This window comes from Podarcis muralis, chromosome 3 (assembly GCF_964188315.1).
Source record: "Podarcis muralis chromosome 3, rPodMur119.hap1.1, whole genome shotgun sequence".
Lineage (NCBI taxonomy): Eukaryota > Metazoa > Chordata > Lepidosauria > Squamata > Lacertidae > Podarcis > Podarcis muralis.
The window spans coordinates 104,304,034-104,330,711 of NC_135657.1; the positions used below are offsets into that span (position 1 = coordinate 104,304,034).

At 44.4% G+C, this 26,678-nt stretch overlaps 1 protein-coding gene across 1 annotated transcript; it reads left to right on the top strand.

Moving 5' to 3' along the window:
* Positions 1 to 3,957: 3,957 nt before the first annotated feature.
* On the top strand, positions 3,958 to 26,279 carry BFSP1 (beaded filament structural protein 1). The gene is made up of 8 exons (XM_028722284.2): positions 3,958 to 4,544; positions 6,539 to 6,599; positions 15,490 to 15,585; positions 16,153 to 16,245; positions 18,452 to 18,559; positions 21,718 to 21,938; positions 23,352 to 23,437; positions 24,389 to 26,279. The coding sequence occupies exons 1-8, from the start codon at positions 4,174 to 4,176 to the stop codon at positions 25,348 to 25,350; spliced, it is 1,998 nt and encodes a 665-aa protein (XP_028578117.2). The 5' UTR covers positions 3,958 to 4,173; the 3' UTR covers positions 25,351 to 26,279.
* Positions 26,280 to 26,678: the final 399 nt, after the last annotated feature.

A 26,678-nucleotide genomic window follows, 5' to 3' on the forward strand; every position in this document is an offset into this window, starting at 1 on the left:
ACAACTGGAGAGAGATCTGATGGAATGGAATGTAAAAGTGTCATCTAAAATGTATAAGATATTGTTGGAATGGGAGACAAAGGATGAGCAAGTAAAATCCCAAATTATACATTCGGCAATAGTTATTGGTCATAATATAGATATGGAAGCATGGGAATGATTGTGGGATATGGATCTAAAATTTACAACATGTTATAGTCTAAGAAAATTATATGAAAATGTTATATTGATGGTACCTAACACTGAGTAAATTGACAAAAATGTATAAAATCAAGTCAAATAAGTGTTGGAAATGTAAAGAGAAAGAAGGTTCTTTTGATCATATGTGGTGGTCTTGTAGTTAAAGGTTAAAGCTTACTGGGAAATGATATATAATGTATTGAAAAAAGATGTTTAAAATAACCTTTGTAAAAAAAAACAACCAGAAGGCTTCCTTTTGGAAATTATAGGGACAGAACTACCAAAAGTGTATAAAAATTTATTCATGTATGCAACTACAGCAGCAAGAATGTTACGTGTCCAAAAATGGAAAGAAGAAAAAGTCCTGGTGAAAGAAGAATGGATTCAAAAACTTATGGAATATGCAAAAATGGTGAAACTTACCAGAAAAATAAGAAAGCAAGATAACAAACTTTTTATAAAAGAATGGAAATGGTTTATTGAATTGTTTACAAATGAATTGTAAACAGTTAAGACCATTGGCAGGATTATTGTAATAACCTGCAGCTTTATGAGTATATATTTAAAGTGGATGAATAAATGAGTAAATTAGATTAATTTGGATATGCAGAAAATACTAAAAATAAATTTAAGGAACCACACAAAGAGGTGGAAGAAAGTCAAGTTTTGAAATGTCCAAATGACTGTAAAATTATTGAAATGAATAAAACTGAAAATCATGAAGAAAATAATAAAAAGAAAATAATATTGGGAATTGTAGTTTCTTAAGGATAATTGGAGTTGTACCTCTGTGATGGTCAAACTACCATTCCCAAGTTGTTGGTTTTTTTGGAGGGGTGTGTGCTTTAAATGTGCTGTGCTTTAAATGTATGGTATGCATACAGTGCATACCATACATTTAAAGCACAGCACATTTAAAGCATGCACATTTACAGTGCATACCATACATTTAAAGCACAGCGAGAGCTGGACCATAAAGAAGGCTGGTCGCCGAAGAATTGATTCTTTTTAATTATGGTGTTGGAGGAGACTCTTGAGAGTCCCATGGACTGCAAGAAGATCAAACCTATCCATTCTGAAGGAAATCAGCCCTGAGTGCTCACTGGAAGGACAGATCCTGTAGCTGAGGCTCCAATACTTTGGCCACCTCATGAGAAGAGAAGACTCCCTGGAAAAGACCCTGATGTTGGGAAAGATGGAGGGCACAAGGAGAAGGGGGACGGCAGAGGACGAGATGGTTGGACAGTGTTCTCAAAGCTACCAGCATGAGTTTGACCAAACTGTAGGAGGCAGTGGAAGACAGGAGTGCCTGGTGTGCTCTGGTCCATGGGGTCACGAAGAGTCGGACACGACTAAACGACTAAACAAATGCATACAGCCTGTTTGGTTTACTTTTGTGGAGGTCTTCATGGAAGTAATATTGCAGAGTTAATGAGTGCTGTGGTTTTCTGGGGTGTTTGTGGGTTGGACTTTTTTTCTGCATTTCCATTATTTATATTTCTCTCAGACCCTCAGGGGCAGGATGAGCATATCTCAATTAGAACACAGTTCCACCCACTAAGCTTCTGCTATCACAATGTTACAGTGACAACAGAAATTGCATCTGCTAAACATTGACCCGCTGCAGTTCTCTTGTAGAATTCCAAAAATCTTGTCTAAAAGGTAGTTTTTAGAAGAAGGCAGGGAGGACAGGCTTTCCTGCGAGGCATTATTTGGGTTGGGGATGAGCAATGGGATCCAGTCAGGGGATTGGTTCCTATATATATATATATATATATATATATATATATATATATATAGTTTTCTGTTTTACAATTTCAAATAAACATTTTACATACTTAAAACATCAGTGACTTCCCTTCTTTTCTTTCCATGGTTCATTTTGCATATCTTATATCCCTGCATATTTTACATAAACTATACCAATCGGTTTTCCATTATTACATCCGTCAAAAATTATTTACACTGTTGAATTTATCTTAATGCTGCCAGGGTTTTCAGCTGTGCACGATTATTTTCCATATATTCAATAAACGTTTTCCAATCTTCTTTAGACGTATGTTCTTCTTGTTCTATATGTTAAGTCTGCAAGTTGTGCATATTCCGTCAACTTAAGTTGCCAATTGTCTTTTGTTGGGACCTCGGTCATTTTCTATTTGGGGGCTAACAAAACACGGGCCACATTTGTTGCATACATAAATAACCTTTTCTGACACCTGGGAATTTCATTCTGAGTTATCCCCAACAGAAAAGACTCTGGTTTGGGGGGGGGGGTCCTTATCTTCCCCCATGCCACAAGTTTGATCTCCCAATGATGTCCGGGGACCTCTTTTTGCACAGTGTGTAGGCATCTGTGATCCTTGGCCAGTGTAAAGTTTGCAAAAATTAAACTCTCTCCAGTGTTTCTCTTACTTTGCCTCTCCCTCACTTTCAACTACAATGTTAGCGTAGAAATTATTGCTGTAGCCTTACAGCCCTCTAGTGGTGTTCAACAGGCATGATTTTTCATTTAGATACTAGATAGATATCTCAATCCAACCAATCAACTCTTTAGTCAGTGCAGTCTGCCCCATCTTGAGGACAAGTCCAAAGGACATCTGAGATGGAAATTGTTCAACACAAGCACATATTGCGATTGAATCTGGATGGGAAAAGATGGAAGATGCCATCACTGCACACACACCCCCTTCACTGACACCAGTTCATCTTTTCCCATCCAGATTCCTTCCTAGTCCCTGGTAAATATACTGAATTGGATCCAGACTGGACCTTCAGTGAATAGAAGGTCTTCTACACATGGGAAGGACTAGTTCCAAAGGTGGCTCCTGCTGGACAAAGGAGGACAGAGGACATTTTAGCCTAATGCCCTGCATTTTATTTTATTTTTGTGCAAAAATGTCTATCCTCCCAATGTTAGTTTTTGGTGTTGGGGAGAATAGGGGCCTCCCAATGACTCTCAGCACCCTTAACAAATGACAGTTCCCAGGATTCTTTGAACAAAGCGTCCTTCGTCCTTGAAGTGGCGTCCTAGTGCTTTAAATGTCTGGTGTGGGTGTTGCCATGTTATAAGGCAGTCCTTAGGATGAAACAGGGGCGTGGGTGGCGCTGTGGGCTAAACCACTGAGCCTCTTGGGCTTGCCAATCAGTTCAAATCTGTGCGATGGGATGAGCTTCCATTGCTCTGTCCCAGCTCCTGCCAACCTAGCAGTTCGAAAGCATGCCTGTTCAAGTAGATAAATAGGTACCACTGCGGTGGGAAAGTAAACGGCCTTTCTGTGTGCTCTGGTTTATGCCATGGTGTCCCATTGCGCCAGAAGCTGTTTAGTCATGCTGGCCACATGACCCAGAAAGATGTCTGTGGACAAACGCCGGCTCCCTCAGCCTGAAAGCGAGATGAGCGCTGCAGCCCCATAGTCACCTTTGACTGGACTTAACTGTCCAGGGGTCCTTTACCTTTACCTTAGGATGAAAAGATTCCTCATCCCTGCCCCTATAACAAAAAACCATAAACGAAGCCAGCATCCCACTAGGCGTCAATGAAATGTGACATCCTCATGCAAAAATCCCTGACTGAGATGGACAAAAAAACAGAAAAAAGCAGTGGAATGTTTGGACGCATCCTGTAAAGCCACACAGCTTTTGTTTTCTGCCTCTCCAGCAAAAACAGGACATCTCCCTCCCTTTGCTTTGAATCGGGTCTCGCACAATTGAAACAGACGGAGAGAAAGAAAGCCCCAAAATGCTGACAGGATGGAAACACCGAGGTGGAGAAGGTGGGGCCGCTGGATTTTATTTAGTCTACTGCATCTAGCTAGGGTTTTAGAATCCTAAACTGCAGAGAGGCAGGTCAGTCCTCGAATGTTGTGGCGGGAGAGCTGAGCGCATCCCCTTCCTTTCCATTCCCAGTCCCAGAAACATCGCACCGTCAAACTGGAGAGAGAAAGGGAGTGGCAAAGGGGATCTCTGGGCCCACACACGTCCCCCCAGGCCGCCATGTACAGGAGCAGCTACCTCCGCGAAGTTCGCAAGGAGAAGTATGAGAGGTCGGATGCTTTCGAAGAGCTGCCTCAGTCACCCGAGTTTGGCAGCTTTGCCCAAGCTCAGGGCCTGGAGAACCTGCAAGAGCTCAATGAGCGCTTTGCCAACTACATCAACCGGGCCCGGGTCCTTGAGCAGCGCAACGCCATCTTCCGCAAGCAGCTTGAGACCTTTCAGCGCATGGATGAGCTGGCCGGGCTGGAAGAGGCTTTTGCAGCTCAGATTGACCTGAACCGCCAGCGGGTTCGCGAACTGGCCTCTGACAGAGCTAAGTTGGAGCGGGAGGAGAAAGATGCTCAGCGCATGCTGGATGAGTTCCGTAACAAGTAAGTTGGCTGTGGGCGAGAGGAGAGGGGAACACCGTGACGGAAACCAGAGTACATGGAAACGGACGTGGGTGGTGCTGTGGTCTAAACCACTAAGCCTCTTGGGCTTGCCGATCAGAAGGTTGGCAGTTCGAATCCCCGCCACAGGGTGAGCTCCCATTGCTCTGTCCCAGCTTCTGCCAACCTAGCAGTTCAAAAGCACACCAGTGCAAGTAGATAAATAGTTACCATTGCGGTGGGAAGGTAAACAGCATTTCCGTATGCTCTGGTTTACGTCACGGTGTTCCGTTGCACCAGAAGCGGTTTAGTCATGCTAGCCGCATGACCCAGAAATCTGTCTGTGGACAAACGCTGGCTCCCTCAGCCTGAAAGCGAGATAAGCACCGCAACCCCATAGTCGCCTTTGACTGGACTTAACTGTCAGGGGTCCTTTACCTTTACCTTTACCTTTATAGAATAATGTGGTTGGAACCCCCTGCAATGCAGGTATCACAGCTAAAGAATCCCTGACAGATGGCCATCTAACCTTTGCTTTAAGAACTTTAATGAGTGTTATTTCTTAACGTTTAGTTGGAATTTCCTTGCTTGCTATTTGAATCCATTGATTCAAATGCTACCCTCTGTATTGGAGTCATAGGTAAGGCTGCCTGTGGCTTTTGAAGAGAAGTAAACACACACACACACACACACACACACACACACACACACACACACGTAATCACTAGGTGGTGCCTGTGCATATATTCATTTGATGCTTGGCTACATTCTGAATCAACAGAGCCTCAGTTAGATGCACGTGGCTTAGATTACGAGGATAGTAGTGGAGTTGAGGTGGACCACGTTCCCCACCTTGAGCTCCTTGGAGCAAAGGTGGGTTGGAAATGTAATGAACCAACAAATGAATAATAAACCCGCTACATGAATTGTTGGGGACCTGGGTTTGCAGGTTTAGAAGCCCCACTCTGCACTTGACATTGATCGGTGGGTAGCAGAACCCCAAGGACTGTCGCAACGAGAGTGCATGCCATACGACGGTGTATAATTATTTTCGAGAAATAAATACCTTGCACAACTTAGCGATCTTTAGGATGCCTTTATGGCAGGACTGGCGACACTTTTTCAGCAGTGCAACAGATGTGCCCCCCCCCAACTGCCCATGTTGTCACATTCCAGCCAGGCAAAAGCCAGTGTTTTCTAACCCCCACCCACATTTCTCTATCCTCAGTAAGGGAGAGACCTTATAACAGTTCAGAGGGCCAGATTGAGAAGTCGGAGGGCCACATTCAGTCCTTGATCCTGAGGTTCCCCATCCCTATTTTATGAAGTATTTTGTCTACAGCCATGGTTCCCAACATGGGGGTGGGCGGCAATTTGAGAATGAGTTATTGACAGTTAAAGGCCTTTTAGGCTTCTCCCACGTGAATAGGAGTTCATTTTTTGAATAATAAGAATTATATGTTAGGGGGGGGGGGAGAGAGAGATCAGGATTTTAGAGATGCTTAGGTGGGGCATAGCCAAAAACAGCTTGGGAACCACTGGTCTACAGCAACAGTTGCCAGTTGGTAATCTCAATCTTGCCTCCTGACACACATATAAATTGCCCTTCTTTCTTTTATGTTCTTTCATCCTGTTCTCCCCCCTCTTATGTACCTCACTGAAAACAAAGACTGGATTTTCAATTGATCCACAGAAGTCCATGACAACTGACTAAATAACTGATAAAAAGATAACAAACTAATAGCAGGGGTATAACAATTATTAGAAACACTGCCCCCCTCGATGATATTATACCTGGTTTTCAAAACGTTTTTGTTCTATCTTGTAATATCTTGTAATATTATCAATTTTTTTCATCGTTATAAATGAAAAATTGTGACAAACTGTGCCATTATTCACTTTTACCTGGAAACAAAAAACAGAACATCGAGTCACTTACCCATTCTGTTATCATCTTTATTATTTACATTTTCCTTTTTGCTTCTCTTTTCCCGTAGATATAAAAATGAATGTGAGTATCAGCAGATGTTGAAAACTACTCTTGAACGACTTAATAAGGTAAGTTCACAATATCAAAGGCTATCTGCTTCCCCTCAGCCAATGTTTCCTTCATGTGGTGTTCCTTGTTAGCAACCATGTCATGGGCACTGTTCAATAGTTGCCAGGGAAAACCAGGCAGTCACATGGCACAGGCATCACCATTTTGAAGCTGACGTGCTTACTTGAGGTGTAACAAACTGCATAAACTGTCCTTTTTCCAAAAAAGGATTCTAGGGCAATATGCATAATACTAGTAAAAGGTAAAGGTACCCCTGCCCGTACGGGCCAGTCTTGCCAGACTCTAGGGTTGTGCGCCCATCTCACTCAAGAGGCCGGGGGCCAGCGCTGTCCGGAGACACTTCCGGGTCACGTGGCCAGCGTGACATCGCTGCTCTGGCGAGCCAGAGCCACACACGGAAACACCGTTTACCTTCCCGCTAGTAAGCGGTCCCTATTTATCTACTTGCACCCGGGGGTGCTTTCGAACTGCTAGGTTGGCAGGCGCTGGGACCGAACGACGGGAGCGCACCCCGTCGCGGGGATTCGAACCGCCAACCTTTCGATCGGCAAGCCCTAGGCACTGAGGCTTTTACCCACAGTGCCACCCGCGTCCCGTATGCATACTACTACTACTACTACTAATAATAATAATAATACAGAAACAAACTACAAACCAACAATACAGTACAACAAAAATAAGAGGAATAAACTCATTCAGTAATGTAATCTGAAAATATCATCCTTTAAAATGCTTCATCAAATCAAAAACTTCTAATCTGGTGCTGAAAAGAATACAAATTTGACCCTAGGTGCACCTCTCTCAAGAGGCTATTCCATATTTGGAGCCACTACAAAGACCCACCTAACTTTTGTACATTCATTATATACTTTTGTTCTGAATATGAAGCAGAAGGACCTTATCTGAAGGTCATTGTGCACCATTAACTTGTTCAGAAGGAGTTGTTCCTTCAGTTATTGGGGCCTCAAGCCATTTTAAGCTTTAAAGGTAAGCACCACACCTTGAATTGGGCTGGGTCATGAACAGAAAGCTAATGTAATTCATCTGGAACTCATGTTTCATCCCATCGTTCAGCCCAGACACTGAGGTCCAGCTTCAAGGGCCTTCTGGCAGTTCCCTCACTGCGAGAAGGGAGGTTACAGGGAACCAGGCAGAGGGCCTTCTCGGTAGTGGCGCCCGCCGTGTGGAACGCCCTCCCATCAGATGTCAAGGAAATAAACAACAACATGACTCTTAGAAAACATCTGAAGGCAACCCTGTACTGGGAAGCTTTTTAATGTTTAATGTTTTATCGTGTTTAATATTCTGTTGGGAGCCGTCCAGAGTGCCTGGGGAAACCCAGTCAGATGGGCGGGGGTATAAATAAGTTGTTGTTGTTGTTGTTGTTGTTGTTGTTGTTGTTTGACATGGCTCCATCTAGCTAAAGAAGCCAGAACTTTGGCAGCCAAATTCTGCACTAGTTGGAGTTTCCAGATGCTTTTCGGCCCCACATATAGCACAATATAGGAATCCAACCTGGATTACTGTAGCCAGGTGGGCTATTTCTATGCAGGAAAGGATGCAGCTGATAAACCAAGTAAAGCTGGCAGAAGATGCTCCAAGCCACTGATGCATCTTGGGCCTCTAGTGATAATGTTGAGTCTTAAAAGCATTACCCACAAGCTGGGCACCTCCTCCTTCAGAGGGAACATCAGAAACCACAAGCTCACATCTTGTCAGGACAGTTTATGAGTCTTCGTCTATCCCATTGCCCAGATACTAAACTAAGGCCAGTCGAAGGAGGACTTGTGGATCCCTCAAAAACAACCATGTAAGAACTGTGCAGGTATTATAAGGGCATGTCCATGCTTTGGAAAAGCAGCTATTTTAATATTAGAATTTATTCTCAAAGGAGAACAATGTTTTACAGCTATGTCCATTGCTGTATCAAGTTCTGTAGCACAAAGACCTTATCCCCCTCCCCCCCCCCCCGTCCAAAAAAAGGATATTTCAGATTTCATTTGAAAAGAATTTGTTCTCAGGAGGTTTTATGTGTTTGCCATGGAAACAAGGTTTGTGCAAGAGCCTTGTTAAGTTGTGGGTGAACATATCAGACGACACAGTGATTCTTCAAACAGCTCTTGTTTATTCACAGGCCAGAACAGAACTGAACTGAAGAGTTCAGCCAGCCTGCTTATATAGAGCTCAACTACAACGCAACAGTAACCATTTTCTGTAACTATCCAATCACTGAACGTCACTTTCGATCCCTTATTTGCATATGTGGACCTGAACTATCTACAGTATCCCCTTGCTGGCCCAGGGTGAGAACTTCAGTACATAACAAGCCTAGTGTTATACAGATATTGAGTGGGTCCTTTCCTTAAACAGACAATCCTGATAAAGTATTTTACAGGCCCTGGCTGATGTACTGACTTGCCTGTGATGTAATCTGCTACAGAGTTTTTCCTTTCTTCTGAACCTTTAGATACCCAGATACCCATAACCCACTCATTCAATGCTTTATCCTACTGGGCTATTTTCTTACTTATGGGCTGAAAAAATGGACCGTATTGCCTATTTTGGATGGCTAATTTTTTTGCTTTTCATGTTTATCTTCCTATTGATGCTTTAGAGTGACTATTCTACCTCTTTGGCAGATAGATTCTTCTTCAGTTTAATTGAAATAATTACCAGCATTCTGTCAATTATATTCTGATGTGTTGCTTCCCTGATGTGTTGCCGCGTTCGTAACCCAAAAGTTACGTATCCAGAGCGGTACGTAACTAGAGGGTCTACTGTATATATTATTATATTTTTAGCTTTTATGATACAAGTGCCTCTTTAAAAGAGGTGACCCACAGCCTGATTGCCAACCACCTTCCTCTCTTGACAACAACAACAACAACAACAACAACAATAATTTATTATTTATACCCCTCCCATCTGGCTGAGTTTTCCCGGCCACTCTGGGCAGCTCCCAATCAAGTGTTAAAAACAGTACAGTGTTAAATATTAAAAAATTCCCTGAACAGGGCTGCCTTCAGATTTCTTTTAAAGATAGGATAGCTGCTTATTTCCTTCACATCTGAAGTGAGGGTGTTCCACAGTGTGGGCGCCACTACCAAGAAGGCCCTCTGTCTGGTTCCCTGTAACCTCACTTCTCACAATGAGGGAACCGCCAGAAGGCCCTCGGTGCTGGATCTCAGTGTCCGGGCTGAACGATGGGGGTAGAGACGCTCCTTCAGGTATACAGGACCGAGGCCGTTTAGGGCTTTAAAGGTCAGCACCAACACTTTGAATTGTGCTCAGAAACGTACTGGGAGCCAATGCAGATCTCTCAGAACCGGTGTTATACTGATGAACACCCAGCCCAAACCCCCTGAAGATCTCTCCCAGTGGCTTCATATAGATATTAAAAAGCATGGGGGAGAGGACGGAACCCTGAGGCACCCCACAAGTGAGAGCCCAGGGGTCTGAACACTCATCCCCCAACACCACTTTCTGGACATGCCCCAGGAGAAAGGAGCGGAACCATTGTATGACAGTGCCCCCAGCTCCCAGCCCCTCTAGACGGTCCAGAAGGATGTTATGGTCGCTGGTGTCAAAGGACGCTGAGAGATCCAGCAGAACTAGGAAACAGCTCTCACCATCTTAAAGAAAGTTTTCCACAGTCCAATCCCTCCTCCCCTTTGGCATTTATGTGCACATAAGACTCTCTTGACTCACAGCTCTCCTCTGAACCCCATCACCCAAATAGCTGCTATGAGCAGTGCTGCTGTCAGACGCAGAGGTGCGACGGGGTTGTTGCGCTGCGCAGGTGCCAACAGAGGGTAAAAGGAACATAACAATTAAATTGTGTATTGGACATGTGGCTGTGGCGACCAAGGGCTCATTTGCTTGCAGATGTAATTCAATCGAGGAAGTAAACACTTTCCTCTGACATAGGCTGACCTGTCACAAATTGTAAATATCAAATGGTTAATGCAATTCCCATGATGGCAGCTGGCAAGCAAGCCATTAGATGAAATTTGCTGCTAGAGAACATTTGTAGATCAGCCTGAATAAATATCAAAATTGCCCAAATGCATTTGTTCCCGGTGCAGCTGCAAAGACAAAAAGGAGTTGCACGGTTCAAATTAAAAATCAGTGGTACCAGGTCTTAGAAAGGGCAAAGCAATGAGCATATACTGTCACCGTTTTGAGAGGAAGATCACAAACACCTGGCTTCATTCGTGCACACAAATAGGATGGAAGCAAGTCTTCCAGGTTTTTTCCCCTACCTGCGCATCATACGAAACAGGTGCAGAATAGGCACTAGAAGGACAGAATATAAATCTCTCTCTAACTGAAATAAGCTGTTTATGTTTTTGCTTGCAAATGTTCAGCTCTTCTTAAGCTACTTTTTTTTTCTTTTGAGAGGGGGTGAATGCTGCCTAATATATACATTTTTTACAAAGCAATTTGCCCTAAAGCAAGACAGTTTCCCCTAAAACAGTATGTTATTTTCACTAATATGTAGATTCCTCAATGTGTGTGCATTTTTCCACTTGGCTGGATAACTGCATTGCAAAATAATTGTAAAGGCTAGCTGACTGAGTGTGTGAGTTTTGCTTGGTTTTGTTGTGCAATTTATCCTTTCGATGGACCGGTATTTGAAGTAGTCTGAAGAACAGCATCAAATTAATGGCCTTCTGAATAGCCAATATACTATTGAAATATTATTGATTGATTGATTGATTGATTGATTGATTGATTGAATTAATATACCGCCCTCTACCCGGAGGTCTCAGTATCTGGGCAATGGGATGGACGAAGACTCAAACTGTCCTGACAAGGCAGAAGCACTGTGAATTTGTGTTTTCCGATGCTCCCTCTGAAGGAGGAGGTGCCCAGCTTGGGGGTAATGTTTTTAAGACTCAACATTATCACTAGAGACCCAAGATGCCTCAGTGACTTGGAGCATCTTCTACCAGCTTCACTTGTTGTTTTGTACTCAACGGTTTTTAAATACATTGAACTTAATTTTGCTGAAGGTCGAAATTCAGACATATGTTGCATTTTAATTAGCTACACTTTATGCAATGAGACACCATTTAATCACATCCATCACCTTTAGACTGGTGTATTAAGACTTTGAAGACCAAAGGTTGCAGCAGAATGTCCACAGAAGAGCTGGAAGTGTTTTGCTTGACTAGTTTTTTTCTGAGAATGTGGACCGGAAACAGTATCCCGAGGGATGTCCCTGAGTAGATTCAGAAATCAGGACTTGCCAATGAAAGGAAGCATTAATCAACAGCTCTGCAAACCTGTCAGGTTCCTGTCTTGTATCTAACGCTTGTGGGAAAGAATGTTGATTAATCACTTGCTGAAATCACCTTTTAGGACTAGGAGTCTGGGGAAAGTATTGCACAGAAACAATAATGCAAAGGGTTGGGGGAGGGGGAGAAACTCATGGGCCAATCTACTCTAGTCATGCTCAACTTCTCACAGGTCTGTGCGCTCCTGCACACCAAGGATCAATGTATGGGGTGGCATGGCTGGCTACAGTGACAAGGGAGACCCAGACTCGCCCTGAATCTTGCAAGACCTTACCTGCTTTTGTTTCGCCTTGTAGGATCTTGGGGAGAAGATGGAGCATCAGCCTTAAAAGGGTCTTGGTGTTCACCAAACTGGGCATTTGTTTCCCTCAATGAGCTTGCAGGACCAGGCGTTGGGCTCCCCATATCACAACTCATGCAAACAAGAGACCAATAAGACTGGTTTGGGGATCAAAACAGGCCACAGCTTTATTGAATACAGATGAAAGAGGTTTGGCTTGGGCATGGGGCAATCTAACTACTTCTGGCCTGCCAGCCAGAAGTGACGCGTTGCCAATCCAGTTCTGAAGACTTACATCAAATAGGGTGACCCCCGCAGGGACCACTGTCTAGGGGGGTGCCTTTGGCTCTGGCCCCGCCAGGGCATGTGGACATGGCCACTCCCCCCGAATCCCTTTAAGGGGATACCCCAGTGTTAGGAGGGGCAGGCAGAGACTACCACCTCCTCTCCATCCAAAACAAAGGATTGGCCCAATGCCCAACCAGTTGTGACGATTGCTATGAGGTAGGCAAAACCACTGGGTTTGGTGCCAGTTAGCCTTATCTGGCAAATTCTTATCCGGCCCCATAGAGAGTGGTGACCGCCGTAGCCACAGCAAAGTCATTGACTATCAGCTTAAACCAAAGGTGGGTGGGCGGGGAAACCCGGCGAAGGAATGAACAGGTAGTTCCCCATGTGTGGGCAGCTTAAATGGGGCAAGAGGCGGATCCGAGGGAAGCCTACCTGCTCCGTCGGCTTTGCCCCGTGGCATAGCCCGCATCCCCAGACTGCATCCCCATTCGCCAAAGCAGGGTGCAGGCTTTGATAGGTGGAGGGGGCTTAAGCCCTCGCTGCCTATCAGGGAGGGCACTGCTGTTCCAGTTCTCTCGTCAGGGTCCCAGTGAAGCCTCTGATGCCCTGCAATGCTGCCACACCAAGAGGGGTGAGCAGACTTCCCCAGCAACCTTCACTTGGTTTAAAGTCTTTCCCTGAAGCTTTACGTGGTCTCTGGTTTCTCATGGCTGGAGTACATTTTGACTCTTCTTGATTGGCTCTTGGTTGTGAGGTGAGGTTGAGTAGTGTGAGATTCAAACGTCCGGCACGCTTCCCTGTGCCTCTGGACTTTTCCCAGCTTCGAGCAGAGTATCGCAAACAGCGGTGTGTGTCTTGTGTGGGTGTAGAAATAACAGTCCGTACACAGCTTCTTTCTAATCTGAGAAGTGGTTTATTTACAGCAGAGAAATAAATCATCCAGGAGAACAAGCCGGCATGATTGACTCCCTCAGAGCACAAAACAAAAAGTGTTCTGTCTCACATAACAAAGAACAATCCTGAACACTCTGAGCTATTAACCCTGTAAGCTCTGGTTCTCCTCACAAGTAGGATACCCTTATGGGGTTCTGAGCTAATGCACCAGCACTTGGCCACAGCTTGGGCAGGTGGGGCCGAGCCTGCTGTTGTACTTGTCAGGTTGCCAGCGCCTGGCCCTCACCACACTGGGTCCTCTCTGCTGGTCAACTCTCAAAGTCATTCCTCTGTGGGTGTGCTGGGATGGGTCCCCCGCCCCCCAAACAGAACATCTAGGCTCGAAACAGAAAACAGACCTGTGCTACAATGCAAAGCCAAACCTACTTACCTTGCTGCAACCAATGAAATTATAGCCTCTTTTAACTCAAGTATCTGTTTTGGTCTGATGGTTACCCAGCCTTTTGTTTTGGGATCACCTTGATGTGCCTGCACCACAAATCACAAGCACCGAATCCAGATATATGTGAGTGCTCGCATTCTGATCCACATCACAAGATGCATGCAGCTAGATTGGTGGGTCTAGAATGAGTTTCACTATGTGACTGCATCTGAAGCTACTGTCAGAGATGCCGTTGCTCTGTATGTGGCTTTCTTTTGCTGGAAGGAGTGTTGGTTCATGAGAAGAAACAGGGAGGGAATCGCCAAAAGGCCCTCAAAGCTGGACCTCAAAGCTGAATGATGGGGGTGGAGACTCTCCTTCAGGTATACTGGGCCGAGGCCATTTAGGGCTTTAAACGTCAGCACCAACACTTTGAATTGTGCTTGGAAACATACTGGGAGCCAATGTATTTCTTTCAGGACCAGTGTTATATGATCTCTGCTGCCACTCCCAGTCACCAGTCCAGCTGCCACATTCTGGATTATTTGTAGTTTCCGGGTTACCTTCAAAGGTAGCCCCACGTAGAGTGAACTGCAGTAGTCCAAGAGGGAGATAAGCAGAGCATGCATCACTCTGGCGAGAAAGTCTGCGGGCAGGTAGGGTCTCAGCCTGCGTACCAGATGGAGCTGGTAAACAGCTGCCCTGGACACAGAATTCACCTGTACCTCCATGGACAGCTGTGATTCCAAAATGACTCCTAGGTTGTGCACCTGGTCCTTCAGGGGCATAGTTACCCCATTCAGGACCAGGGAGTCCTCTACACCCGCCTGCTCCCTGTGACTCCATAAACAGTACTTCTGTCTTGTCAGGATTCAACCTTAATGTGTTAGCCACCATCCATCCCCCAACCGCCTCCAGACAGGACCTTCCCCACCTTCACTGGTTCTGATTTAAAAGAAAGGTAGAGCTGGGTATCATCCTCATACTGATGAACACCCAGCCCAACTCCCCTGATGATCTCTCCCAGCGGCTTCATATAGATGTACATATAGTGCCAGTGGGCTAATGAGTTCACTGTTTTGCTGCTGATTCATCTCTCAAAAAGTGATAGAAAAGAATGCAGAAATGTTGAGCAAATGGCTGGTCGCTGGCTTAGAATGTTCTGGTCGTGGTCTGTATTAATCTCATTTGTTCACAGTGCAGATAACAAGGCCCAGAGCAAAAGCCCATGCTAAGTTTTTATCTTTATCATTCCTGGCACATCAGCAGACCTGGCCAGTTCTGCATTCCATGATATAATGGAAAGAGCAAGCATCTACACATTTTTGAACAGCACAGCAGACACTTTGGATTAGCTTGTTGGGCCATGTCACAAAAGCTGTTCTCTTTGAATGGCTCCCCATCACATGTCCTTGCCAGGAATGTCACTGTTTTGCAACCCCTAAATATGGTGGTTCTGTCTGAGCACTGGCAGCTGAACATTTGAGGCAGATAGCACATCTTGGGCTGCATGTGATTGGTTGTGCATGTGTAAAACTGGAACACTCATTGATGGGTTGGTTTTACTTACACACAACTGTGCCCAAAGCGGTTCACAGCAAACATTCAAAACATTAAAACAGGGAACACTGGAAATATAAATATACAAAATACAGAATGTGTCGGTAAAGTCAAAATAACAAAAAGAAATGCTTTTATTATAGGAAGCCGATGAAGCTTTGCTGTGTAATCTGGAACTACAGATTGAATCACAGTTCTTGCAGGATGATGTTAATGCTGCAAAGGACAGATACAAAAAGGTAATTACTGTGAACTAACAGGGGAGCTTTGATTTCTTCTTAGTTTTCTTTGCTTGCCAAGAAGTGTAGACAACAGAGAGTAGGCCCTTGACCTCTGGCTGACAAGGGACCTTCAGCCAATGAACAAAGTTCTATCTCCCATTTTCTTCCCCCTCTATTTATGGCACCTTCATAGCAGATTAAAAGCCATAGTGGGATGATATAGTGGAAGTTGATCCACCTTCTGGTGCTACAGAGCTGTGGCTATGAACAGAAAACCTTGGGGGAGAAACCCTAGTGGGGGGACCCCAAAACAAGCCAGTGGGGACTATGAATGGTCAGTGGCCAAAGAATGCAAGATGAATAGTTGAAGGAGGGGAGTAGAAAACCAGAAGGATGGATCTCTGAACAGGAGGTATTCCACAGTGCAATGTTTTGTTGCAGGTCTCACTTGTCTAGAACAATTCCTTATTGACCTAGGATGGATCTACACAGGGGGGGGGGGTGGATTGAGTTGAGAGGGGAGTCCCTCGAACGGAGATCCTGCTTTTGATTCTTTCAAATGTATATCCTTTTGCTCTACCACAGAACCTCATGGAAATACAGACCTACGTCAGTATTTTACAGCAAATCATGCAAACGACTCCTCGCGTATCCACCATCACAGCTGGAGCCAGCGAGGTAAGTGTTTTATTTCACCAACAATGTTTGTGGCACGTTAAAAGAAATGATCTGAAGGATCCGCTTTTCAAATAGGGTAAAAGAAAAATGGAGTGATTGAGGATTGGTGAAGCAACGTTTGGAGGATTACATGGTTATTCTTGGGGGGAAAACCATTGCACAGCAGTGTGTTGCTGTTCTTTTTAAAATAAATTTTATTTTTTCATTTTCTGTTTTACATAAAATAATGAATTAAATACATCAACATATAATCCCTTTTGACTCCCCCACCCCCAATTGTGGATCTTGATGTAATGATTTTCCCTTCTGCATCTCTTTCATAACTCTGTTTTTATAAATCCTTTGTCAATCCAGAGCTCAAATTTTCACTGCAAGTTTTCCATCAACCCTATCAATGTACATAATTGTTTACAATAGTTTTTTCAAACAAATTACAGACTTTCCCCATTCTTTATTAACAACCTCCTCTTCCTGATTTCTCATCTTGTAAGTTTTGCCATCTCAGCATAATTCATCAATTCTGTCTGCCACTCTTCTTTAGTCGGAGTTGTACCATCTTTCCATTTCTGGGCTAAGAGAGTCCATGTAGCCGTGGTCGTGTACATAAATAGTTTTGTTTGGTCCTTCAGGATCTCTGGTCCTACAATACCTAAAAGAAAAGCTTCTGGTTTGTTAGAACATTGTATATGCATTGTATATGTATATTGCTGTGCTTTGACCTCAGCGTCATCGTCTCTCCCTGCCCTCATCTCCCCTCTGAGTTGAGCTTGCAAATGGACAGCTTCCACCCAGTGGCGGAGGAAGGGGGTGTGGTGGGGGCGGTCCACCCCAGATGTCATCCCTGGGGGGGGTGACATTGCTGCCCCACCCCCTGGGACACTCGTCATGGGCGGCGCCCCCTGGGACACTAGCCCCACCCCCAGGGTGGCTAGCCACGCCCCCGGGTGCCGGAGCAGCTAGCTCTACCTCTGCTTCCACCATTTTGAGGAAAGTGACACACAACCAATGTCTCCCAAACCACACCCACCAGCTCCCACCTTTTACATACAAAAATCAGGTTGATGCAATCCACACGCCACACCACTGAACATATCGGGGATCCATCTGGATCTTTTACAAAAGTTGGATTTTTCTGTGGTAGAAGAAAAAGTGGTGTGTGTGTACACTATTCTGAAACACGAGCTGCATAATGGCAACGTTGTGTGGCAGCATGCAAAAAATTCAAATTCAAATTCAAAAGAACGACAACCAGGAAATGGGAAATGGCAAGCTTGGAAAGGCCCAAAGCTTGCATTATTTGGCTTCACCTACTGTCTTCTGCCTTCCACCTCACGAGTCTGAAGGGCCATTCGCCACCACTGTTCATGACAGAATGATGGAGATCATAGCCAAACAACTGCTTGTAGGGATGGATCGATTATCTGAAGCAAAGGTGCTCAGATATGTGAACGCCCTTGCTCAAATTACGGGGCCTCTCTTATGCTGAGTGACCTATCCGTCACAGTGTCATCCTTCCCCAGGGAATGAATTTTTGGCTTATTTATTTGTATCCCCCCCCCCTTTTCTCCAAGGAGTTCAAGGTGGTGCATGTAGTTCTCCCTCTTTCTGCCTCATCCTCACAGCAACCTTGTGAGGTAGGTCAGGCTGAGAGACAGTGACTGGTCAAGGCCACCCTGTGAGTTTCATGGCTGTGTGGGGACCAGAAGCCCTGTCTCCCAGGTCACTCAAATCACTGCACCATACACAGGAAGTGAGTAGCAGCGAAGGAGGAGTTGTGACATTTTCTTTTTCTTCCCCCCCCCCCCAAGACATATTGTCAATCGGTCAAATATCCCTCCTAGGTTTCCCAAGGGATTGATACAAATGACTGGAACTAAGGCAGTTCCGTGCATCTAAATATATCCTCCCATGAAATCAACCTAGTTCTGTTTCACTTTCCAAGAGCTGCCCTTTGAAATCCTGTCAATATTTCTTGCTTGTACATTAATGGTCTTTTGCTATTCATCATTTCACCACAATGTGTATCCCTTCAAATCAAGTGCAATTTCTGAAAACCGCATGACTTTGATAGCACTCCTGCTGGAAGCACTTGGCCTAGTCGTGCTTTTTTCATGTCCCTTTCCATGCATAATCAGATTTTCGGTGGTACTTGCACACAATCCGATTCCCCCTTGCGCAACCCTCCCTCTTTCTGCTTTCATCTTAGGAGAAGCTGATAACTGAGAGGAGGATACCGATTCTTCAAAGCCAGTTAGAAGAATACAAGAGCATCCTATGCCAGCTCCAGGCTCAGAAAATGAAACTGCAGACTGAGGTACTTCCCCCAGAAATACAGTTGTGTTAGGCCTGTGTACACACTCCTGTTTAAACCACTGAGCCTCTTGGGCTTGCAGATCAGAAGGTCGGCAGTTCAAATCCCCGCGATGGGGTGAGCTCCCTTTGCTCTGTCCCAGCTTCTGCCAACCTAGCAGTTCGAAAGCACACCAGTGCAAGTAGATAAATAGGTACCGCTATGGCGGGAAGGTAAACACCGTTTCAGTGCATTCTGGCTTCCATTACGGTGTTCTGTTGTGCCAGAAGCAGTTTAGTCATGCTGGCCACATGACCCGGAAAGCTGTTTGTGGACAAACGCCGGATCCTTCGGCCTGAAAGCAAGATGAGTGCCGCACCCCACAGTCACTTTCTACTGGACTTAACTGTCCAGGGGTCCTTTACCTTTTTACCTACACACTCCTGTTTACTCTGCATCCAGTATGCCCCAAAACTGTTTTGGGAACCTGTGTACACACGCTGTTAGCCACAACAAACCGTGTCTATCCTGTGGTTTCTTATGAAATACTGTGTTTTCATGCATCCCCCCCGCCTCCAAGCTAGCTTTGATTCAAGCCAATAATTTGCACACCATCTAGGATAATTCTGCATCAGTTTGCAAGATGACTGCTTGGGTGTGTTTGACATTTTAACACAGCTGCCTTCACAGGCAAGAGTTAAAGAGCTAAATTCATGGGATTTATCCCATTAGATTTTTTTGATCCAAAGCCAGTTGACATTCTCATCCAAGAGAGATGGGAGGTATAATGAAATTTTAACTTCTCCAGCCTCTGTCAGGAGTTCTCTTGTTCAGGACTGTACTTGGTTCACAGTGTGGATGAATGAGTTCAGTATATTTAGTCAAAGCCCCAGTGGAACGATATACCAAAGTCAATAGCTAATATGGGGTCAGGGGGAAATTATCATGTCAAGTGATACATTATTCCTTTCATCCTCCTCCCCACTTTCTCAGCAGATAAATGATCCTGCAAAACGGGGGGAGGGGGGGCGTATTCAGCCCAGCTTTAATGTTAAATGCTTTCAACACTTTGAAGCACTACACTAGTGGCCAAAATTGTGGGAACCTTTAGGGGAAAGTGTATTTCTGAGGTTTGATGGCTCACAACACCACTTCTTTTTGGATTAATACCATAAAATTATATATCAATGGAAAGATAATTTAATGAAGAATGTAATGCGACTAAGTTTGTTCAATTATCTGTATTCTATAAAAAGGAAACACAACTTGCTTAGGTTGATATGCAGTAGCTTTTCTTCATTCGAATGTAGCCAGTGAGTGTAAGTGTTTAGAGAGTACAGTGGTGCCTCAGGTTACAGACGCTTCAGGTTATAGACGCTTCAGGTTACAGACTCTGTTAACAAAGAAATATTGCTTCAGGTTAAGAACTTTGCATCAGGATGAGAACAGAAATTGTGCTCTGGCGGCGCAGCGGCAGCAGGAGGCCCCATTAGCTAAAGTGGTGCTTCAGGTTAAGAACAGTTTCAGGTTAAGTACGGACCTCTGGAATGAATTAAGTACTTAACCCGAGGTACCACTGTATATTAAAAAGTTAACTCATTTAGTTAGCTCATGCATTCATGCCCAGTCAAACATATGCATTTGTTGCCACACATACATATATCTGCAAGGAAGGAAAACCTACAAGTGGTTCATTATCAGGGCAACTGGATTTAATCCAGTTCTCCCAATGGAGGGATGTAAAAACTGGAGTCCCCCAAGCATCAGTCCTGGGACCCATGCTTCTTAATTTGCTCATAAATCTAGGGATCTAGGGTTAGCAATGAGCAGTGAGGCAGCCAGGTTTGCTGATGATACCAAATTGTTCATGACGTTCAAAACAAAGAGGTATTGCAAGGAGCTCCAAATTGTTCTCTCCAAACTTGGTGAGCAGGTAATAAAATGCAAAAGACAATTCAATGTAAGCAAGTGTAAAGTGATGCAAAAAGGGGTTTTTGATTGTGCTCCCACTTGTGGTCTCCTCGTTGGCATCCGGCTGACCACTATGAAAACCAAATGTCAGGCTAGATGGGCTACTGGCCTGATTTGGCAGGACTATTCTTATGTTGTTATGAGCTATGAGGGTCCTTTGCTTTGCTTTTCGTTTGTGTTTTTTTTGGGGGGGGGGGCGGTGGTACCAGCCTGATCCAGCTCTCCAAGTCTGGTGATTGAAAACATAGTAAAGGTAAAGGGACCCCTAACCATTAGGTCAAGTCATGACCGACTCTGGGGTTGCGCGCTCATCTCACTCTATAGGCCGAGGGAGCCAACATTTGTCCACAGACAGCTTCCGGGTCATGTGGCCAGCATGACTAAGCTGCTTCTGGCGAACCAGAGTAGCACACGGAAACGCCGTTTACCGTACCTTCCCACCGGAGCAGTACCTATTTATCTACTTGTGCTTTGATGTGCTTTCAAACTGCTAGGTTGGCAGGAGCAGGGACCGAGCAACGGAAGCTCACCCCGTTGCGGGGATTCGAACTGCCGACCTTCTGATCTGCAAGTCCTAGGCTCTGTAGTTTAACCCACAGCGCCACTCACATCCCTAATTGAAAACATATTCCAAGGTTTTATGGAGGTACACGTTAAAGTAAAATTAAAGGTGATTTCATCTATAAGGCTACCTGAGTGGTGCCCATAGAACCTTTTTTTTTAAAAAAAAAAATGTGTTCTTGGAGCAGTAAGAAAGGAATAAAATGTGTCCACATCAGGCAAAGCCTTTGCTTTTCAAGTAATTGATCGCCACCTGGTGGCAAATTTATATTACACAAAAACGCTTTTTGGCGAAGGATTTTTTGCTTCACCAGATTGTCCCGTAACCTAATCTGCAAAATACTTGCTTCCTCATTTGTCCCTGTCTCTGAAATTAACTTTAGTTTCTGCAGTCAGGTCAAATCACTGCGTTCTAGAGTTTGCTTTGTTGCCCGTGTTTTCATCAGAACGACCTGTGGCAAAGTTTTGCAACGAAACTCAAACATAACCTGTCCAGTGTAAATAGGCAAAGCACAGCCCCTGGCTTAAAGTCAGTGAGCTTATGACTGAAACAGGCAAACAGTGACCAGCTGAGAGGGTACCAGTGCAAAGTTTTCCAGGTGATGAATGCTCAAAGTCCTCTTTTTCTTTTCAATTTTTTTTTTTAACAGACAACAATGCTGGAACAGGCTATTAAAAACACCCAGGAAAGCTATGACGATGAGATTCAGTTGTACAACGAGCAGATTGACACTCTGAGAAAGGGCATCGAAGATGCTGAGAGGACCTTGGAAAAATACACCAACGACTGCCGCCAGCTCTCCATTTATAAGCAGTCTCTGGAGAGTGAACTTGAGCGCTACAAGCGTATTATTGAAAATGAAGAAAGCAGGTGAGAGATTTGGGGGGCGCTGGAGATGTTCATGAGTTGAGTGTATTGCTGTGTCTTTAAGAAGCCTCTTTCAAACCAACCAACCAACCAAAAATGACATTTGAAGTTTCCTATGAAATTGGTGGTACCTTGGTTAAAAGCGGTCCTGCTATAGGCAAAGTTAGGTGGCTGCCTCACAGAGATGATGCAAAGAGCAATAGGCAGAACTGCATGTAGCATGTGCTTTAAAGATAAAGGGACCCGCGACTGTTAGGTCCAGTTGTGGACGACTCTGGAGTTGTGGCACTGACTGAGGGAGCTGGAGTACAGCTTCCGGGTCATGTTGTCAGCATGACTAAGCTGCTTTCTGGAGAACCAGAGCAGCACACGGAAACGCCATTTACCTTCCCGCCGGAGCGGTACCTATTTATCTACTTGCACTTTGACATGCTTTCTAACTGCTAGGTTGGCAGGAGCTGGGTAAAAGGTAAAGGACCCCTGGATGGTTAAGCCCAGTCAAAGACAACTATGAGGTTGTGGTGCTCATCTCCCTTTCAGGCCGAGGGATCTGGCGTTTGTCCACAGACAGCTTTCTGGGTCATGTGGCCAGCATGACTAAACCGCTTCTGGCGCAATGGAACACAGTGACAGAGACCAGAGCGCACAGAAACGCCGTTTACCTTACCTATTTATCTACTTGCACTGGCGTGCTTTTGAACTGCTAGGTTGGCAGAAGCTGGGACAGAGCAATGGGCGCTCACCCTGTGGCGGGGACTCGAACCGCCAACCTTCTGATCGGCAAGCCCAAGAGGCTCAGTGGTTTAGACCACAGCGCCACCCGCATCCCATGTGCTTTACCATTAACACATCCACAGACTCAAGTGAGTCTGGTTCCCTCAGGTGTGCAGTCAACTTCTGTGTGCAGAATGGTATTCCATGAGATCTATTGAAAATAAGTGAGGGTTGCCATATTTTGAAGAGCAAAAAAGAGGACACATTTGCGGATTTCTACTTTCAACTATGGATTGCTATGCCGAGACTCTAATTTTACATACCCATGAAAAAGAGGACGTGTCTGGGGAAAAGAGGACATGGTGGCAACCTTAAAATAAGTAGGAGTGCTTCTGTAACCCGTGAAATATTGCTGTGATGAAAGCATCCTCCTCTGTTTCTAATAAATCTAGCCAGCAAGGTGCTCAGGGAAGTGGGCATTGGAGAATGTGATGTCATAATACTCTCCATGTATTCAGCTTGAGGCAACGCAAAAGAATAAAAATAACTTATTTGGAAGATGCCCATACATTATGCAGAGAAATAAAGATCCATAATTATGCAGATGCTGTGCTTGTTTTGTTTGACTTTGCATAGCCTTCATTCTTTTTCAAGGTGTTATTTCGCTAGGCATTTCTTATAACTCGTTTCCCTCTGTTCCAGGTTGAATTCTGCCATTGTTGGAACCCCCGTGACACTATTTACACAAAGCTACAAAACCACACAGACCACAGCTCTTGGAAGGAAAGGTAATGACCTAAGGCTAGGATGGGGAAGGAATTAGATTCAGGTGCCTTTCAGGTCAAGCCTATTATTATTATTATTATTATTATTATTATTATTATTTATAATTTTATTTAAGATTTTCAGTTTTATACATTTCAATAATTTTAAAATCATTTTAACATTTCAAAACTCAACTTCCTTCCCCCTCTTTCTGCAGTTCTTTAAATTTGTTTTTTAATATTTTCTGCATATTCCAAATTAGCTTAATTTACTCATTTATTCATCTACTTTAAATATATACTCTTATATAACTGCAGGCATTTACAATAATCCTGCCAACGTTCCTATCTGTTCACAGTTTCTTTGTAAATATTCCATAAACCATTTCCATTCTTTTATAAAAAGTTTGTTATTTTGATTTCTTATTTTTCTGGTAAGTTTCATCCTTTCTGCATATTTTGTGTCCGTTCTTCTTTTGCTGGGACTTCTTCTTTCCATTTCTGGGCAAGTAACATTCCTGCTGCTGTAGTCACATACATCAATAAATTTCTATACAGTTTGGGTGGTTCTGTCCCTATAATTTCCAAAGTCAGGGCAAACCTATTTAACGGAGTAACCCTCTCACAGTTCCCCAAATCTCTACCCCCACACTGCACATGCATTAAACAAACTGCTGAGCATGACAATTGCCTTGGATTTTTATGTATGTAGGAAGATGCATGTTTATGTATAGTGCAATGAATGCTTTTGCTATTTGAAATGATGACTGAACATTATTATGGTCTCAGCCCAGTATATCTGAAGGAGTGTCTCCATATTCATCGTTCAGCCCGTACACTGAGGCCCAGCTCTGAGGGCCAGATGGGCAGGGTATAAATAATAAATTATCATTATTAATAAATTATTATCATTATGTTCTGTTGGATCTCACACAATGGCTATGTCCATTTCCCCTCCTTTCCCCTTCTCCACAGACATTACGTTGGTTGCTCAAGACATCACCAGTGCAAAGACCAGACAAAGAAGTCTGCCGAAGAAGATCTCAAGGAGGAAGGAGATCACCGCTAAAGACCTCGCCAATGGTGCTCCATCGGAAAAAATGTATGACCGGCCTTTGGAAGGCCTTGATCACGATCAGCTGGATTTCAAGCACGAGGGATTAATGATCACAAGTGAACACAGGCAGGATGAAGTTGAAGATGTTGAGCAAGAGAGGGCTGCAGAGGATGTGCCTGATGGAGCACAGATAAGCAAAGCTTTTGATAAACTTTGCAACATAGTGAGAGAGAGGATCAGATGCTACCAGAGACCGGAACCCAAAAGCGACTTCTATACTAAAGGGCGGTATGTACTTGTCACCGGAGAGGGGAGTTATGATGACCCCTGCTTCTACTCTTCACCCATCCCTTCTGGAGGTGGAATCACTGTCTCTGACAGCGAAGGTACGATGCCCAGTGGAGGTGTTGTAGAACCAATATCAGAGCTACCAGAACCTCTTGAGAGCGACAAAGGTGAACTTGAAGCCCAAGAAACACAAGAGGGGCCCAAGATGCTGGAAGACCTGAAATATGAGTATAAACCAGAAGAAGACAAAGCGAAGGAAGATGTGTTTGAACAGTGGGGGAAGCCTGAAGGGAAACACGAAGAGCCAGCAAAACAGCCGGGGATCGAGGAACATGGGCCAATGACCCCAATGGGTCCGAGTGACCGAACTGAAGCAGGCGTATACATAGGCAAGGAGTATGGCAGGGCAGGTGGCCTCTCTTTCAAGGAGCTGAGCCCACCAAGCACCGTGAGTTATGAGAAAGTGGAAGTGGTGGAATCCATCGAGAAATTCTCGGACGACAAAATTCAGACGTACGAAGAAACTGCCATGATTGTGGAGACCATGATTGAGAAGACCAACAAGAAGAAGCAGGGAGACAAAAGCTCTTAATGAGCATCTCCGAAGCAGCCAGTTTATCCAGCTGTCAGTCATTAATGTGGTGTGCTCCTCAAGGCTTCTTGCTCCATAAAGTTATCACTAATAAGGTCAATGGAACTATTCCAGAGTGAGTGGGTTTGAGGACTGTAGCCTAAAGGCTATATTTTGCTTGAGTTCTTCCCAACCCCTTTCCATCTTTGGATGGAACGATAAAAATAGTGGGTTTTGTTGCTTGGAATGAAGCTGGCTTGTCCGTTAACAGCAAAATATTGAATTACATTGTTACACTTCTGAGATCTTAAACCTGATTCATGAATTGCCTGCTCTGGTGCCATCTGCTTAGAACAGACCCAATTATTAGCCATGGTGATGAAACATGTACACTGCCAGTTGCACAATGACTTCTCATGCTAACCCTCAACAGCAAGAATGGCTCTAACCACAGGAGAAGACAGCCACACCACAGAATGCAAGGTGTGAACCCCAAACAACCGGGTCTATTTAACTACCACCGCCACCCAGGTCCTAAACAGTCATTTTGAATTTAGGTCTAGTACTTTTAATTTCAAGCCAAGTTGCCCCCAATTCAGTAAGGGAGAACTAACTGTATCAAGATGGTTATAATCAAAATGTATAATCAAGGTGTCCACCTAGACTCCAGTGAAGTGGATAAATGCAAGGGATGCAGTGAGGCAAGCACAGCCTCTTCTATGGATGCCACCAGTCTTCTGCAACTGATCTGCACTGGGGCCAGTGTCCTCGGTGTCATGGCATCTGTGTGATTGTGTCAAATGTCATTATTGGAATCAATTAACTTCCCTACTGAAGTGTTTCTTGCGCCATACTGATATCTGTCTTTCTAATTATATGGTACTCCAGCTACGTATGGTAGATGGGGACATGTAGCTGAGTTTCATTTAATAAATATTTTGCCTTCCATAGACAGTGTTTTTCAGAGGATGGGTGTTGACATTTAACCACAAAAGGCAGATTTGGGGGTGTTGGGTTTCATTGAAACTTATTAAAGCCACAACTAGGCTTCAAACAGACTTTGTAAATGTTGTTAAGAGACACCTAAAATGTAATCACTGGATGTGGATAGAGATGTAATACATTCAGAGGAAGGGGACCAGGCTCCTCTTTTTTCTAGGAGAGGGGCACTAAAATATTTTCAGCTTTAAATAGATTTGGGTGTGTGTGTGTGTCATACAAACGAGACTGACTTGTATGTACATCAAAATAGACTCAGATAGACTCACAGCCCTGGTCCAGAGGTGTTCTCACACAATATTGACAATGATGTCCTCTCACTGAGCAGAGAATTGATGCTATGAGCTGTG